The sequence below is a fragment of the Agelaius phoeniceus genome, chromosome 7, assembly GCF_051311805.1.
Source record: "Agelaius phoeniceus isolate bAgePho1 chromosome 7, bAgePho1.hap1, whole genome shotgun sequence".
Classification (NCBI taxonomy): domain Eukaryota; kingdom Metazoa; phylum Chordata; class Aves; order Passeriformes; family Icteridae; genus Agelaius; species Agelaius phoeniceus.
In genome coordinates, this window is record NC_135271.1 from 20,931,431 (window position 1) to 20,949,075 (window position 17,645).

The window sequence follows — 17,645 nt, forward strand, 5'->3', positions numbered from 1 at the left end:
CCTAGGGTGATTTTGGGCTGTGAGTGTCACTGTGGGCTTGAAATAGTGGCACACATAAAATGTGACATTTTCTCTGCAGCAGTGATTTGTAGGACCACTGATTCTCCCCTCCTACCTGCTCAAATACAGTTTGGTGGTGAACAAGGCTGAGAAGAAGCCAAGACCCCTGTGAGAGCAGCTTTCCTCCCATAGTCCCTGTTCATTCAGCAGCAGAGGGTGGGGAGGAGCAGACTGGGGTGGCTGTGCCAGAGTTTTGGTGCTCTAGGGAGCAGGTACCATGATGGGCTGTGCTGCAGCACCTCACCACCCTGCCCTGGCAGCTCTGCCTGGCTGCTGTGTCTTGAAACCCAGCCTGCAGCAGGCTGCCTCTGCTGTTTTGGGATCTGACCACCTCCTGAGAGCACACGGCCTTGCTGGTGCCTGAAGTTCCATCAGCTCCACACACAGGCACCCCTGGGCCTCAAAACAGTCGACAAACCATAGAAATGCTCTTTCATTTATTGCACCAAAGTGCTCTTCCAGAATCTTCAGGAAGGGCTGTGTCCTTCAGATGTCCCCGTTGAGCCAGCGGTTCTTGGCTATCTGCCCCGCGCCAGGCCGGGACGATGGGGTGTACTGCAGCAGCTGGGTGATGAGGGCTTGGCAGGGCTCCGGCAGTGGGGGCAGCCCCTCCGGGTACATCACCCCCTTCTTCTGCAGCTGGGGCATGCTCTGCACGTTGGTATCATCAAAGGGAACGTTGCCCACCACCATCATGTAGAGCATCACCCCCAGGCTCCATATGTCGTATTTCTTGGCGTCATAGGGGATGCCCATGAGCACCTCCGGGGAGGCGAAGGCCGCCGTCCCGCAGAAGGTGGTGCTCAGGTCCGGGTACCCTTTGAGCTCCTTGCTGAAGCCGAAGTCGCTGATCTTGGCGCGGCGGCCGTCGGCCGAGAGCAGCACGTTCTCGCACTTGAGGTCCCGGTGCACCAGGTTGCGGTCGTGCAGGTAGCGCACGGCCCTCACCACCTGCACGAAGATGTCCCGGGCATTGGGGGCGCAGGGCAGCTTTCCCAGATTCTCCAACATCTGCAGCAGGGTAGTGTCCATGGCCTCCATCACGATGTAGAGCTTCCTGTTACAGACCTCGATGAGCTCGTAGACGCGCACGATGTTGGGGTGCTGGATCCTGCGCACGATGGAGAGCTCCCGGGGCAGGAACTTGAACACGACGGCTCGGGACGCTCGCTGCCGGTCCACCACCTTGACGGCCAGGGGCCCCTTGTGTTTGCTGGAGGTGGCCGCCTTCACCTTGGAGAAGCTGCCCTCCCCTATGGTCTGACCCAGCCTGTAGCCCAGCTCGTTGAGTATCCTCTCTCCTCCATCAGACTTTGGCATGGTCTCTGGTGCCGGTGGGCTTTCCTGGGGCTTCTGTTCTTGGGGCTGGGGCTCCCCAGCATTGGGAGGCTGTATTATCTGCTGCATGGCAGCTGCTCACCTTTGCAACAACGGTATGACAACCCTTGCTTCCACGCCCCACCCGGGTATTGTGATGGGTGGAATGTTGTGTGTCATAGGAACTTTGGGACGTGATGCGGGCGTCTGGTGGGTCCCCGTTGCTCATGGGTGCCCCTGGCATGCCTGCACAGGAGACAAAACAGCTGGGGCTGGATACTTTGGAGCTTTTACCCTTTCAGCTTCTTCATTTGAGTTCTCAGCATAGGGCTGTGGGCATGAAAGTTCAAATGTCAGTTTTCTGGGGTCAGGGACCCATTTGGAGACCTACACCAGTTTTGTGCAGGGATATTACTTGCATTAAAGTCCAAACTACACAGAGTGGTACAAGGGAGTGACTTCTGCTTGCACTAACCGTGAACTACCTTGGCTGGCTATAAATACTGACTTCTTTGGTGATGGTGCACAGAGCTATTACCTTACTAGGGAGGCTTTCTGACCTTCTGTGGAGTAGACAGGGAACTTTAAATGCATCTTTCAGAAAAAAACAGCTTTTCTGTTTCTTGAGCTTGGAATTGCTCTTTATCTGTTTTTATCAAAATGATATTTTGGAGACTTACAGAGAAGTGAGACCTGAGATCCTTCTCAGACCTTCTGTAACTTGGATTTTAAAAGGTTATAGTCAGTTTTAGTTGCCATAACGTAACAGTCAAATTGAGCGGAGGGCAGCTGGGCTGGGCCACAACACCCACTCCAGAGCAAGGCATCTCTCCCATCACACTCTGTCTCTCAGGCCAGTGTCAGCTCCTTCTTCCAGGTGCTGCATCCTTGGCTGTTTTTTTCTGATTTGTGCTGGGTTTTTTAAGCTGCTCAAGTATCCTGGTCTCCCTGTGGAGCCCACATTTCCTTTCCAGCTGTACAAAGAAGCCTAGGACCACAAAACCCCGTCTTCCAAAACACCAACCCAAACACTATTTTTAGGTTTTGAATATATGTTTCATTTTGCAAGTCAGTTATAAAGAGGAATGGTGATCAGCTGAAGATGAAAGAAAATCTTTCTTGTGAGTCCATCTAGCCAGTATTCTGAAGTCACTTTGAGGAAATTAAAATGGGTCAAAGCTGCAAACATGGGTCTGTATGTGCTGCAGGGGAGCTTTACTCTGAACTAAGAGCAAGTAAAGCAGTCACCATGTCGAGTTCTATCTGCTTAGAGGTTGTGGGTCCAAACCAAACCACTTTCCCACTTCAGGTGTTATTTGTACAGGCCAGTTGGAAGTATGGAAATTCAACATGCCATGGAAATGTGGTTGCCAAGCATGTACCACCAGTAATACCATCAGGCTGTACCAGCAGGCATGTTTGGGCCTTCAAATAAATGCCCCCAGATTTCTTATTTCTGAAGTGGATCAGCAAGAAGCCATTTCCAGAAGTCCCTGTTCAGAAACTGATGTTACTGAACACAAAAAAATCCCACCTAGCAATCAGCAGGCAGATGCAGAAACCCATTTTGCTGGATAGACATGATTTCCTGACAAGTTTAGCCCTTGAGTCATAACCACAGTGACTTCAGCAGAGGTCTGAGCTGGACTTTTCAGAGGAGCTGGGAACTTTGAGATGGCTAAACAGAACTGAACCAATGTGGGCATTTTTATGAGGGGGAAGTGCTTAGGCCAGGCTTCCCTTCCCCACTTAGTACCAAAGCACCTCTGGAAAACAACACTGCTGCTCCTGGGAATAGGAGGACGTGTACAGGGGCCTGGCTGATGCTCAGAATGTATTTTAAAATAGGAATGGGCAGTCACATGACAGGCACATTCCTAAAACCCACAGGTAAATCCTCACCTATGGGAAGCCCCCTTGAAGCCCCTACAGTAGGATAACCAGAAGAGGGATTGTCCACACCGATGTGGAAAAACCAAAGTGGCAGCTACAAATCGGGTTGCAATGGTAAGGAGCAATGTAGAGGAGTCCTGTGCTGAGGCTAATTCTTCATCTGCTCGAGGGAGCAGGTCACTTTGGGAAAGTTTTCTGCAAACTTGGCTGAAGTGGGCAGTTTCAGTCCTAGTAAGCCCTCCTGGGAGCCCAGAAAAAGCCTTGTGCAGTCAGATGCTGCTGGAGCATCCTAGGGGTGGGAAGGCTTGAAGGAGATAGGGAGGCAAGCCCTGGTTTCCCAGGGAGGAAGCAGCTACCGAAGCAAACACTCCCCCTCCTGTGTGCTCCAGGCTGCAGCTCTGTGAGCTGCCGAGGCTGCAGGCATCGCTGCTGTGGATCCCTGAGCTCCTGCCCCACGGCCAGCAGCGAGGCTGGGACTGCTGCAAACAGCTCCAAAGGCAGGCAGCAAGAGGTTGGGATGAGAGGGGCTGGTTTGGCAGGGCACTGCCAGGCAGAGGAGGAGGAATGACAGCTGAGCTCAGCTTTCTGTGCTGTCCTCAGATCTCAGAGAAACAGATTTTTTTTTTTGGTTGGCTGCTGGCTCAACATTTATTGGTGTAAAAATGCACCCAAAAATCTCTTTTGCTTTCAATTCCTGCACCTCAAGTACTGCTACCTGTGGTATAAATATTTAGGTCACACTGATATACTTTGGTAGTGTACTCACTACCAAGATATATAAAAAAATGCCAAGCTTCTGTGCTTTCTAGATAATTTTTTTCATCAAAGCTCTGTTTGTAAAACTCACTTGTTCCATTGCTCTTGTTAATGAGAGCAATCAGAAATCAGGCAGCAATTACTGTTTTGTTAAAAGTGTGGCATGTGAGCAGGAGGAGCTGGTCTGCAGAGGTACAAATTATAGGAGCTCACTGTCAGGGATTTTGTAATGGGATGGTGGCACTGTTGTGCACCAGCCTGGCATGAAGTTAGTCCTCTGGCAAGGTACTGATCAGCTCCTGAAGGACCATCCCTCTTCCTGGTCAGCTCCTGAAGGACCACCAGGTAAGCCAGCTTGCTGGGAAGCTAATGTAGCTGGAGATCTCTGGCCTTATGTGTACAACCACCTTCAATCGACTGGACAAGAACACACAGGCCATGACTTCTAACAGAGGAGGCACTTTTTTCTTTCTGCATCACCCATAGGTATTTTTTCACTGCTAACGTGCCTGTGTGGTGCCTTTTGGGGGGGCTGCTCTCTTGCTGACTGTCACTGAGAGGGCACTGCCTCAGAGCAATCGCTGAGATCCCAGCTGAGATGCATGTGGCAAACCAGGCAGCTAAGGAGGGCCATTAGATCATGCATGCTTTGGGAACTTGTCCCTCCCTGTGAGCCTATTGCCCCCAGCCCTGGGGCAGGCCTGTCAGAGCCTCAGATGCCTGCCATGGATCTGATGACAGACTGACACCTCCAGGGCAGAGATTTCACTTGACAGAGGACACTGTTGAGCTTAACATGGGTCCTGCTGGCACAAGTGCAGCAAAATAAACTCCTGTGGATACAGATGTCCAAGAAGCCATGACATACCATATTTTTATACCTTTATACATGCCATGGGGCTGTAAGTTACAACGTGTAGCATGACCTCTGCACTTGCACAGGGCCCTTGAGATTTCTTTAAATACCTCGATTTCCATACAAGCAGAAAAATTTTGCCCACGGACTGCCATGTTCAGGACCTGTCAGGGAATTCCTAGGTGTCCAATTTGTGGCAAGTCCTTGACCAGACATTATTTCTTGGCACCCTGTGAATATGGGAATGGGCAAACTTCTGCACAAGAAGTAAAAACAATGTTAATGTTTTCCCTTTACTAAGTCATTATAGATAGCACAAAGGGTAACCACAGTTCTTCCCAGCAGATGCTGAAGTTACCAAGAGCTTCTTGTCAGCAATGGGCAAACAGAAGTTTTCTGTTTTATCCTATATTTGATTTTATTACTTTTAAAAGTATGTTTGTTGTACTTTCAGAGAGACTGCTGGCCTGAAAAGAAGCACACTGCTCACAGCACTGTTTCCCATCTATCTGGGTGCTGCAGGTGCAGAAGGCTGGTGAAAATTCTGCACACAATTCCTCTGTAGTCTACAGAGCTGTGCTACAACCTCCAGGTATGAGTACCAAGAGGAACAAGCCAAGCTGAGGCCAACTTGTAAGAGGCACAGCCAGTGAAGAAAATGACCCTTGGCAAATACTCTCATTTCAACAGTGATGTTATTTGCCCATTTATTGCCAAGAACCCTTCAGTGTGGCACCTGATCTCTGGTGTGTGTGATATCTGAGCAGCTGAAAAAGTGGGGCAGATCCCATGAAAAACATACTGAATCCAAGCTGCCTGGGGAGCTGAATTGCTGTCACTGCCCTAGATCCTTTCCTGCAAAATCAAGATATCTGGGTGGTTATTTTAGGCACTGGTGTCGAAAAGACCTGTGAAGTCAAAGGTACAGCCTTGTCTCTGAACATTTGATGTTGTGTGTCTGCACAATGGCACCTTAAATTTGGCCATGGTGCTGTGGCTCCTCCCTGGCAGCAGCAGCAGTGCATACAGGGGAGAAATCCAGAGTCACAGGTAGTCAGAAAGCTGTGCTGGGCAATGTGCTGGTTTTGCTGCTTCTGTCTTCTCCTCACGTTTCAAGGATTGGTGTCTGTTTCAGGTACTCAGGCTATGTTGGCAGATAAGGAGTTTTGGGACCTCACATTCCCAAATGTGCTCAGAAGTGGCTGTGACCCTCACAGCTGTTGGCCATCACATCTTGCCTTTACCCTCTTTTCAAGCAGAATAAATTAGTGAAGCTAGGTGTGGGACTAGTACAAAATCTCCCAGAAATTCAGCAGGATGAGAGGAATAACACCAAACTCAGTGGATATCCATTTAAATAACCAAACTTGTTCAGACACTGAAGAGAAACCTGAGGCCAGCACTCATGTGCCAGAAACATCTCTTCATGAAAATTAGAATTTAAACTGTGTGAGGGACATTAAGTGGGTTTGTAAGCCATCAGAGGGAATAGATTAATGGCAGCAGGCCATACTACCACCTCTTGGAGCAGCTTGTGAGTGCCTCAGTAGGTGCCAAAGTGAGAAGAAAGATAGAAGGGCTAATGAGCTGCTCTGCAAAGAGGATTTTGCAGCTGGCATTGTCAGGCCACACCTGCCAGGAGTCTCAAACCTGAAGGCAAAAAACTTGAGTGGAGAGGGAATCAAAAGGGGCTAAGCAGGCAGTGACAAGTGAGTTGCTGGAGGAGCAGGAAGACTCTCCTGGCAGGGCTGTCTCTGAGAGGCTTTGTACCAAAATTCTTATGGAAAGAGGAAGCAAAGTGAGATCATATGCCTCCATCCTTGCAGGAAGTGGAAAGTCATGCCTGGCTTGTCAGAGCAAAGGAAAACCAGCTGCACGGGGAAGCAAGCTTTCCTCTCCAGCACTGGAATGCCTGCTGGGAGGGGTAGGCATGGCTGCAGAGAGAGGGGAGCAGAGGGCTCCTCAGCCTCGGAGCTCACCACACCCTTTCCTGGCTGGAGGTGTTGATTTCCCTGTGTCTCTGTTGAGAGGGCTCCTTCCTTCCCACCACCTCCCTTCCCAAAGCTGGGACGCTGCTCCTCTCCTGGCCTGTGCTGCCGACGCTCGGCTCGGCCTTCAAGTGGCCGATTCCTGAGGGTTTCCAGGGAAAGCCTCCAAAGGGAAGGGCTGTGCAGCACCCACAGCCTGCTGGGCCAAGAGCAGCACTAAGCCTGCTCTTCCTGCCCCTCCTCAAGGCTCCTCAAGTCTCCTTGAGGCTGGAGAGAGCCCACCCAGCCTGCTGAGGTCCCCTTTGCTGCTGGGGTGACAAGGCCGTGGATGGGAACTGCGGCTCCACGCTGCCCATACCTGAAAGCAAGGAACATGTCCCTGCTCTTTCTGTTGCCTCAGGATCCACAAAAAACCTCTTTTGTAGCTGAAAGATGAAATGCCTCCCAGAGCAGAGCTGGTGACTTGCTCACCTGTGTTTGTGTGCCTGCTGTCTGTGCCCAGGCAGGGTTAGCCGGTGCTCCCTCATGGCTGGCAGTCCAACAGGAGGGAGAGGCCTTCAGGTGAGGATTTAAGCAAGGCCAAGCTTTCAAAAGCCGTAGCAAGGGCCTCTTGGTCTAGTGGAAATGGAGTTGGAAGTAAGTGATGTTGTAAATGGGCCCAGACTCCTGGTAATAATTTCAGCATTTATTATAATAAAAAGAAAAGGCCTAAAGCATGGGGGCTTGTGGACTGAGCAGGAACGTTCCCGTGCTGGGGCTTCTTCAGCAGCGATGTCCCCGATGTTCCAGGTGGAGCAGCACGGCTTCCCTGGGTCAGATACCCCTTTTTATCCTGTTTTTTGTCCCTTTGGATTGGTTTCTTTTTGAATCCTTCATTTGCATGAAGGTTTAAGGCGCTTGATTGGCCCATTGCAGTTCTGACCAGACTGGCTTGTTTGGCCTGGGGAGTGGTGCACTTTACTTGTGTGAAATATGGTACATTGAGTACTGTATTTCTTATAACTACCCATTTAACCCCTTTCACAGTATCACAACTAAACTAACAGTACATGCTTAACAATTAGCAACTATTTTACAACAGTTTCTAACCTATTTTTAACAATTGGCAATGAGGGTCAAGAGGGAAGATTCTCAACTCCCAATTTTTTTCACCACATCAAGTTGTGTGTTAAATCCAAATATAATCTAGAAAAACAGGTAAGCATTTTGTGTTTAACTATTCCAAGTGAACACTACTTTCCTCCTTACACTGATTTACTTACCTGCCTGTGGAGAGTATGATGTGTTAAAAAGAGATTCAGTTGTCTGGCATCTATTGTAAGTAATTTGTGGCCAGTTAGGGATTGCAGAATTTTGTCTATGATTAGGTTATAACAGCCTGTGGTGCACAGGGTTGGAAAGTCGATGGCAAAGTTTTGGAGCTCTGAAGCAGATGCTTAAATGCTTTTAAGTGGTATGGATGTTATCAGTGGCTGATTTCATGAGGTGCTGTGGAGTCATGTGGTAAAACCTTTCCAGAAGGTGCTCACAAAGCCCTGAAGTGGCTTCTCCCACGGGTCTGGTTAGCCCTGGATGAGCTGGTCGGGGAGGACTAAAGGAGGGGACAGGCTAGACATGCAAACCTTCATGAAGAGAGCTTCAGAGCTGTCAAGAGTGATGAGAGAGCTCAGACTGAGATTTGAAGATAGCAAGGCCAGATTCTAAAGGTGCATTCTAAGTGGCAGAGGGAGGTGATCTGGGACCAGACAGTTGGTGTGCGCACATCAAAGAGGGAGGGAGACAGGCAGGCACTTTGGGAGCAAGGCTGGAGGCAGCTGAAAGGGTCTGGAGGTCTGTTTGCTGAGCAGGCACCATCTGTTTACTCCATCCAGCACCTCACTGCACAGGCCTTTGTGGTATTTGAAGCTGAAACTGCCTGAGAAATCAAGCAAGAAACTATCTGTGACCCTGTGAGGAAAACTGCCAAGGAAATCGAGGCTTATCACACCCAGCTGCCAAGGGATGGGTGCTTCGGGTGGGGAGTGAGTACAGCCCTGCTCACACCAGCAGCAGCAGCAGATCCTGTATTACATTGGCTGCTTTGCTTTCCAGCAAACTGGGCTTTTGCTGCTTTCCTGCTTGTGGATTTCCCTAAAAGGGAAGTGAATCCATTGAAGGAAGAAGCCAGGTATTCCCCTTGCCTGCTGGCAGTGGCTGTGGGGTTGGGCTGGGCTGGAGGGATGGCATTGTGCATGCCGTTGGTGCTCCCATTACATATTATTTATATTTATTAATTATATGTTATATTCTATATTTCTTATCTCCCAGTGCCCGAGCCAGGAGGAATACACTATATCACAGTGCCCTCTTGGGGGCAGGTGTTCCTTGGAAATAGACCTTTGTGATTCGTGTGCTGAGGAACTCCTTGCTTGCCACCGTTGTTTATTCTAGCAGCTCCTGCTGCTTGGCTAAATCATGGAATTTCCCACTGAACAATACCCCTCCCGGAGAAGAGCTCAGAGTTTGGCCTTGGATTTTTATTTTATTGCTATTTCTCTGCTGCTGATCTGCACTTTGAATCTAAAGTGACTGGGGTGAGGAGTTCCTGAGTGAAGATGGCAGTCTGCCCTCAGAAATGAAACCTGTCTTGTTTAAACGCTGTCAGATCACTCGGTCCCAGCAAGAAACAAATTGTTTTAACAATAGATTTAATTAGCTGGTGTTTGTATTCCTTCACAGAGTGCTCAAGTCCTGCTGCTAGACCTGTCTGCAAGCCGTGGTACAGGAGTGTGAAGAACGAGTGGAGCGTTAAATAAGGAAGGACGTGGATAAGTGTGGCAATTCCCTGCTGACTGCCAGAACAGCCTGCAGAGCAGAGACTGAGGCCAGCCTCTCTTTCCCTCCAGATTTAGCAGTGCCATCTTTTGTCAAACATGAAAAAGAAAGAAAATGTGAATAAAAACACAACTTCCAGGAAATATTTGGGATGATCCTATGGAACTGTAGCTATATCTCAGCTAATATGGCTCTCAATGCTCTGCTGTTGCCCTTAATGTTCTGAATGTAGGATTCTTAAGTCGAAATCCTTTGCCTGTATATTGGCCACTCTTGACTCAAACAAATTGGGCTCTTCTCCCAGAAGCTGGTGGCAGGACAAGGGGAAAGCTCGGCCACAAGCTGCACCAGGGAGGTTCAGGCTGGATATTATGGATATAAGCAAGAATTTCTTCACTGCAAGAATGGTTAGGTATTGGAACAGGCTCCCCTGGGAAGTGGTGGAGTCACCATCCCAGGGAGTGTTCAAACACTGAGCAGACGTGGCACTTCACAATGAGGTTTAGTGGGCACAGTGGTATTTGGTCAAAGATTGGACCTGATGCTCTTGGAGGTCTTTTCCAATTTTAATGATTCCATGGAACAAATGGATTTTATTTTTTTTTTTTTTTTTTTTTGTAATGCAGGCCTATAATTTCCCTGATTCCTTATGTCTGTGGGTTATGAAAGAACCTCTGTTTTAAGGAAGATATGAAATTATAAGCCTTTGCATTTGTGACAGTTTCTCCTACATGAGTGGTTTTGGGGCTTGGTTTTGTTTTCTTTTGTTTAATTTTTTTTAACAAATTCAGCTAAAAGTCTATCTGTGGTGAGGATTCAGTTGAAAAAGATGTGCCACCTGGCAGATGAGTCCATGACTCTAAAAGCCAATTCTTCTGCAAAGCCAGACTCCAAATTGATGCTTCCCTAGCTTTTTTTTTTTCCTTTCTAGATCTAGCTTGCTTCACATCAGTAACAGAGTTTTCCTAAATGCCAGGCCTAAAATCTTGTTCTGGGCTCTGCCAGTCAGTCTTTCATGTTTTTGCTTCTCCCCTTCCCTTTTCTCATGTCACTGTGTCCCCAAAGAGAATGCTTCACAGGGCAGCCCTTGGGCATCATCCAGCTACACCAGACAGCATGGTCAGTTGGAAAAGATGGAGCATGGGGCAAAAAACTCATGGTGTGAGCAATGTTTGTCCCACTAGGTGCAGTTGGGAAATGCTGGGACAGATCTCCTTCTGTTTTCCTGGGTCAGCACCCTTTTTGAGCTGGGATGGGGGAGAGTATTTCTGAGCATACCTTGCTGTGTGTGCTGAAGCCTTCTTTTAGCTTGCAAAAATAACTGGCCTCCCCAAATCCCTGCTTTCTTTCTAAGCTCTGGCAAGGTAGGAGACAGCATCTTTCCTGTGCTGCCTTTGTTTCCTTTGCTCTTGCTTGGCCTCAGCCTGTATAAAAGCTTTGCCTGCTTTTGTTTTTCTGCTCAGCAGCTCTGTTTTAAGGGGACAAGTTGTTTGATTGCCACTTACTAGATCCTGCTCTCAGACTGCTGTAAATTCAGCAAGATTGAACTGTGTGGCCTGAGAGGGCTTGTGCCAGGCAGGACTACAGCTGAGTATTTTAGAAAAGCATCTGTATTTTATGAAAGAAGCAGTGCTTTTGTAGACAAGGGAAGAGGAGGGAAAACTCTGTTTTTTTGAGAGGCTGTGGTGGTCTTGCAGGGCAAGGCCTTGGCACCTGGAGGAAGGATAGCTGCTGCCTGGGACATGCTTAAATCTGCTTGGTTTTGGCCAGCCTGTGAGCCTTGAGACATGCTTAAATCTGCTTGGTTCTGGCCAGCTGTGAGCCTTGAGAGTGTGTGGGGAACAAAGCTGAGCCATGCCCTGCAGGCAGTGGGTCTGGGGTGAGCATGGCAGGGTCTCCTCCTGCAGCTGCCATGGCACTTGGAGAGAAAAGCAGTGATGCCTCTGCCTCCAGCATGCAGGCTCTGCCTCAGGAGCAGGCTTTGAATTTTGAGCAGAGAAAAGTCTCCTTTGTGCAACTATCTTCCCACCTCCCAGTTTCTTGATACAGATTTCAGAGAAAACCACTGATTTTTTCCAATTTTTTTTTTTTTTTTTTTGAGAAGGAAATGTATTCAACACTCCCCTCCTTCCCTTCCCCCCCCTTTTGCTGTCCTACCAAGCCCAAATCAGCAGGCTGCAATGGTAGCAAGCTAAGCAGAAGTGCAATGATGACACCTCTGGGCTCTTAGGCACTGCTGGAGTTCTGGCAGTGGTGGGAATCAGGCACAGCCTGTTTGTCAAGACAGAAAATGTTTTATTTCTCCCAGATATCTGTCTGGCAGGTAGGTGTGATAGAGAGAGGCAGCTGTGTGATCATTAAGGTGGCATTGTCTCCTGTGTGCTCTTCCTTCTCCAAGTCACTCCAGTGTCCTGAATGCACAGCAGGAGTGATGAGGCAGGATTTCATCAGTAACTGTCAGAGGCAGAAATAAATAACTTCCAGTCATATAACCTCACTCAATTCCTCTCTGCTTGTGCTGGCCATACCTTGTATTTACATGGTACCACCAGAAACTATTTTTAAATGTTAAAATTTAAATAAGCACATGGTCCTGCGGGCTAAATCTGTTACCAGTGATAACATTTCCACCACAGTTTATTTTGTAGTGCCTCAAGAAAAGCAACTGATTGGAGTGATTTATTTCCAATCCTAAGGAAAAAAAACAACAACATTGGAGCCTTTGTCAGCACCAGAGGAAAAGCAACCCCAGTGCTGGGCAGGCGGTGTCTGCAGTCACAGAAGTGACTGATAACAACTTTCTCATCTTATCACTTCACAGGTTTAGGTGTTTTTTTGCTATAGGATGCAGACATGAAAGAGTCTCTAGGGTCCTCCTGCCCTACATGGGAACTGCAGCAACTGTCCTGGCACAGCTTGAGAAACTGGTTGTCTTAGTCACTGTGTAAGACATGGCTGATGGATGAGGCTGTAGAGAGGAACGGGGGTGGAGGGAGAACTGCCTGGGGTCTGGCAGGGGTGCTGTGTGGGGTAACTTACACCCACAGAGGAAGGGTCCCCAGGCACCTGTAGGCACACACAGTTTGTGGTGGTTGGGAGTGGAGCTGTGGCCCAGCCTCATCCCCAATGGGCACAGCTGTGAGCAGCACTGACAGCAATGAGCCATGGAGTGCCCAGGGGCACTGACCAACCACCACAGGGAGCAGAAGGCACACAGGTGCAGGGCATCAACAGGAGGGGATAAAAGGTTGGGCTGAAGAAAAAGGAGGGCAGATGCTTGAAGCCTTCTGAAGAGGTGAGATGTTACTCTGTGTGGGTTGAAGCTTTCTGACGTTGTGTGGTGATACTCTGCATTGTGGCCATCTCAACTGTGACAGGCACCCCTGTGTTTCATCTCACCCAGGTAACTGAGCAATTAGTTATTACCCTGGGCACATCTGAGCACAGCCTGTCACTTCTGGGACACTTCTGGGTCTGAGTGTGCTCCCCCAGGCTGGCTGGCCCCAAAGGAGATATGGCAGCAGTCATCCAGAGATGCTTCAGGTCTTTGGCATTTACCAGCTCCTCAAGTGGCTTCCCATGCATGTTGCACAGCAGCAGTGACAAGATTAGACCACTGCCACAGACAGATTACTTTCCTGTGAGAAATTGGTGTGGCAGCAGCTGAGAGAGCCCTTGAGGGCTAGTGAGTGAGGAAGCACCACCACTGACTAAAACCTCACCAAATGATGTGGTCAGGCTGAGATTGTGTGCAACCATCAGAGAGACAACTGGTGGTGGCTCTCCTTCCTTCTAGCATCCATTTTGGTAGGTTTTTTGCATTCCTCAGTGAAATGCAGCATCCCTCTGCAGATTTCACAGCCTCAGTTTCTGAGAAGGAAAATTTGAAGGGGAGTTTCTGGGTCTGAATTGCTGTGGGAAAAAAAAGTCTGTTTAGGAGATGAGGGCTTTTTGTATTTTTTTTCTTTCCCACTAAGAAAATACTCTTTATAATTTTATAATGAGGGGAATTTCCCACCTAGCTCCCTTGTTTTCAGTTTGGATGTTCTTTTGTCTTCTTACTGGCAAACACAGCCTCTGGCAAGGGAGAAACTGCTGTTTCTCCAGCCCCTCTGAAATTCCTCCTCACCTCTCAGAATACCAAACATATCTGATAGCTCAGGCTTGATTGCAAGACGCTGATCAAGTCGTTTGTCCTCAGGCATGGGAAAAGGCCCTGGATTATGAAATCTTCAATTAATCTGCTGACAGTTTATGGATTCTCCCAGATGGGAGATGTCCTCCTGGCAGTGGTCAGGAGAGCACAGCAAGTCACTGCTGGTGCTCTCCAGGCAGGGCATTTGCTCTCTGTAGCCCCTTTCCCCACTGTCATTTAGAAGCATCTGATTTTTAGGCACTCTTGCTGCATCTTCCTAACTCCAAAAATAGGCGTCTCTGTTTAATTAATTATGCTCACTTCTTCTGGGTGCATAATTACAGGAGCCAGGTGAGAGTGCAGTGTTTTGCTTCCTCATCTCTTCCCCAGGACTTCATTAACGACAGCTGATTGTCCCGTCCCCACGTCGCTTGCATGCATGATTTACAGCCTCTTTCATCACAAATTAGCTTCTTCCTGCTTTTTTCAAGCCTTCTTGTGTTAACCACGGGCAGATGATGGTGGCTGGGCCGGGGTTCCTGAGGCAGAGTGGGAATGGGAGCAGCGTGTCCTGCAGCTCCCTCTCCTGTGCCTGCCTGAGGTACCCCCTCCCCTGCATCTGCTGAACCAGGAGATCTGCAGGGCAGGGCCCTGGCTAGGCAGAATCACCCTTGTCCTGGTGCCTGCCTCTCCTGCACGCCTCCCAGAGGCACTTCTCACCACAGGGCCATTTCACAAGCTTCCTTGTAGCTGTGAACCCTGGATTTTCTTCTTGGAGCAGCCTCAAAGGGCATTTCACTTCCATGCTTTCTGGCACGGGGCTTGTGTGGGCACATTGGCATTTCCAGCCCCCTGCCATAAGTGTTGGAGGGAGGCTTCAGTTCCTCAAACCCTCAGAGAAAGTGTTTTGGGGAAACTTTGCTGTGTGCTTTCCCAGTCTGTGAGACACATTATGTGATTTTTGGGGCTGTTCTGTGGAGGGCCATGAGTTGGATTTAATGAATCCTTTGGGTCCATTTCAGCTCAGGATATTCTGTGATTCCATGAGGCTGCTGCAAGGGACAGGGAAGGGCACTGGAAAAATCTCTTGCTCAGCCTGTCTGGTCTTGGGTTCATGTTGTGATGAAAAAAAATCAGCTGCTGGGTGTTGTCATGGTGTTGCCTCCTGCTTTGCATTTCACGTTGCTCTGCATGGGCAGATGTCACCTGTTTGTTTTCTAAGGTGACTGCTGCCAGTGCTGTGATCCCAGCTAATGCCCCAGACCCCAGTGGTTTCACCTGATGTAAAAGCAATCCCCTGCAGTGCTGCCCCTGCCTGGGAAACCACACCTTAGGCAGCCTCTGTTTTGCTGCCTCTGCCCATCACAAATCCCAGTATTCAAAGTCAGAGCCTTTGATTGGAACCGGCCAGGAATGTCTGCTGCCTGCCTGAGCCCTCCTTGAGACCTGCATCCAGCATGGATGGGCTCTGCAGAGGTCAGTGCACCCACTGCTTCCTGAGCAGCATTTCTCCCTGCACAGGGTCTCCTGCTGGGCACCGCTGCTGCTGCTGCAGATTTCCATTTGATTGCCTGTGCAGGGGCTCGGGAGCAGCTTTTCTCTAGTTAGCCATGAGCAGCTCTCCAGTGGAGGACATCCCAGCTGCTGCAGGATGGGCAAGGGGAGGACTCATCCCCCTTGGCCACAGAGAGAAAAGCTGGCTGGGGTAGGGTCGCAGCCAGGGCAGGGGAAAGGGCTGTTGGGGAAGGATGTTTGTGGCCATGCTTCATGCTGGCAGCCTGTGTGGAGGGTTATCATTTATCACCTGTCTTTCAGAGCTGCTCTACAGCCTTCCTTTGGGGAATCAGAGCCACTTTGTAATTCACAGGGCTTGGCATTTATAAGCTTTATTTTTCTACCAAACTCTTGTAGGAAGGGGGAATCTGGGGCAGGTAGGTAGCTTTAGGGAGCATCGACCTCTTGAACTGAAAACAAGTTCTCTTTATCTCCTGTTCTAAATCTCTGTAACTTCTCCAGTGACTTCTCTGACATATCCCCAGGAAGCAAAATAAACACGGGGTTTGGACTGGTTAATTCTGCAGAACAACTACTTGCAAAATCAATGGTGGCTTGTTTTTCTTCTCCTTTGCTGAAGCCAGAAATAGGTCAAGCAGCAAACCAGCGTTTCTGAGGCAGCCAGGAGTGACTGATGTACGTAGGTGTTTCAGAGGTGGCCTCTCTCCGGGGTTACTGCTCTGCCTAAAATCCCCCATCTCCCTTGTGCTAGAAGGAGGAGGAAGTGCTTGCAGCAGAGAAATGAAACCACTTAAGATTTCCTCGAACAAAGAGGGTGTGTTTTTCAATAGAAAATACATCTTGTTCGTCCTCCTGCAAGGCTGTGTGTGTCCGTGACGCCCAGCTCTGCCCGCTCTCTCCTGCCGTCCGCTCTGCCCCCCTCTCATTAACACCGCACCTTGCCTGCGGTCAGGCTGTGTCAGCCAGGAAATCTTCTTAATGCAAGTGAATAAAAGCGTCTTGCATTGTATGAAGCTATTCTGCATCACATATGGGGTTGTCAGGTCTATTCAAAGTCACATTTAAGTTAATATGGTCACAGCAAGACGGCAATATTCACAGTAATTTAAGGCTGCTCTTCAGTAAGGTTGTCCCACTTAATATCCCTTGGAAAATCCTAGTCCTGGTGATTGGCTTTATTTTCTGCAGATCTTTTGGATGTTTGCTTGTCTCTTTTGGATGTCTGGCAGCATTGTCACTGACAGAGGCTGTAACAAGCTGCTGCATGGGCTTTTACAAGCAGTCAGTCACTGCCTTGGAAAAAAATAAGGGTCTTTGTTTTCTCATGTGTCCCCCTGAGTGTGAAATCAACCCTTCAGAACACACAGTCGGGGCATGAGGGTGACAGCCCACAGATTGTCTAGCATTGCTCCTTATTGTTGGGGCAGCAGAAGAGCAGTAATTAGACACATGCAATGTTCTATTTCCTACCTGTACTGGGGTTTTTTTGTATCAAACTGGCTTGCTTGAAAGGCAGAGTTCCTGGATCTGAAACCCAGGAGCTGTGGGGCTCTGCTACTGATGTGCCTGGGCTGAGAACTGCTGAAAGGTCCTCTTATGAGTGCTCACGTCAAAGAGCAGAAGTTGTGTGAGGGCTCTCTCCAGCCAAGGTCATAGGAAAGAATTTCATAAAAGCAAACAAACCATCAGCCTGTTTTGGAAAATGCAAATGAGAAACCTGCTTTATCACGGCATCTGAATGGGAGCTGCTTGCAGAGGAAAGCAAAGCCAGGGATGGGAAACGACCTTCCAGAGCTTTCACCCTGCTGCCACGTGGCTCTGTCACCAGGGACTATTTCCTAGCACAGCCACTGTGACAGCCCCTCAGAGTCCTTTCCTTGCCAGCTTCCACAGCAGTTCTTCAGAAGAGATCAGAATAGCCCTGCTCAGATAACATCCAGCACGCTTGTGCTTCCTTCCACGTGCAGGTCTCTTTTAACATCTTCTGTGTTGGCTTCTGCAGCCTCTTCCACTTGAGTATGCAAATAGCTCCCTCCAGTCCAGGAAATACACAGCAAAGTTAGGTTTTCTCCAGTGTGACCTTGTAATTTCTCCCCTCTTTTGAATTTCTGCATGGCCCAGGTCATGATCAAATACAATGTAAGAGAGAAGCTAATTTCTTAGCTCCTTTTTTGGTAGGGTCAGTGTAACATCACTTCCTTTTTATGGAATATGTAGGCTGACTACATGCAAAGAAAAGGCTTTTACCCACTCTTGTTGTTAATGATGGTCATTATGGCAGGCAGAAGAAACAGGCAACAAGACTGAGATC

The 17,645-nt window shown here is 48.8% G+C and overlaps 1 protein-coding gene across 1 annotated transcript; it reads right to left on the reverse strand.

The window, feature by feature from the left end:
• Positions 1-546: 546 nt before the first annotated feature.
• TSSK6 (testis specific serine kinase 6) lies at positions 547-1,380 on the reverse strand. The gene has a single exon (XM_054636799.2). The coding sequence runs from the start codon at positions 1,378-1,380 to the stop codon at positions 547-549; it is 834 nt and encodes a 277-aa protein (XP_054492774.1).
• Positions 1,381-17,645: the final 16,265 nt, after the last annotated feature.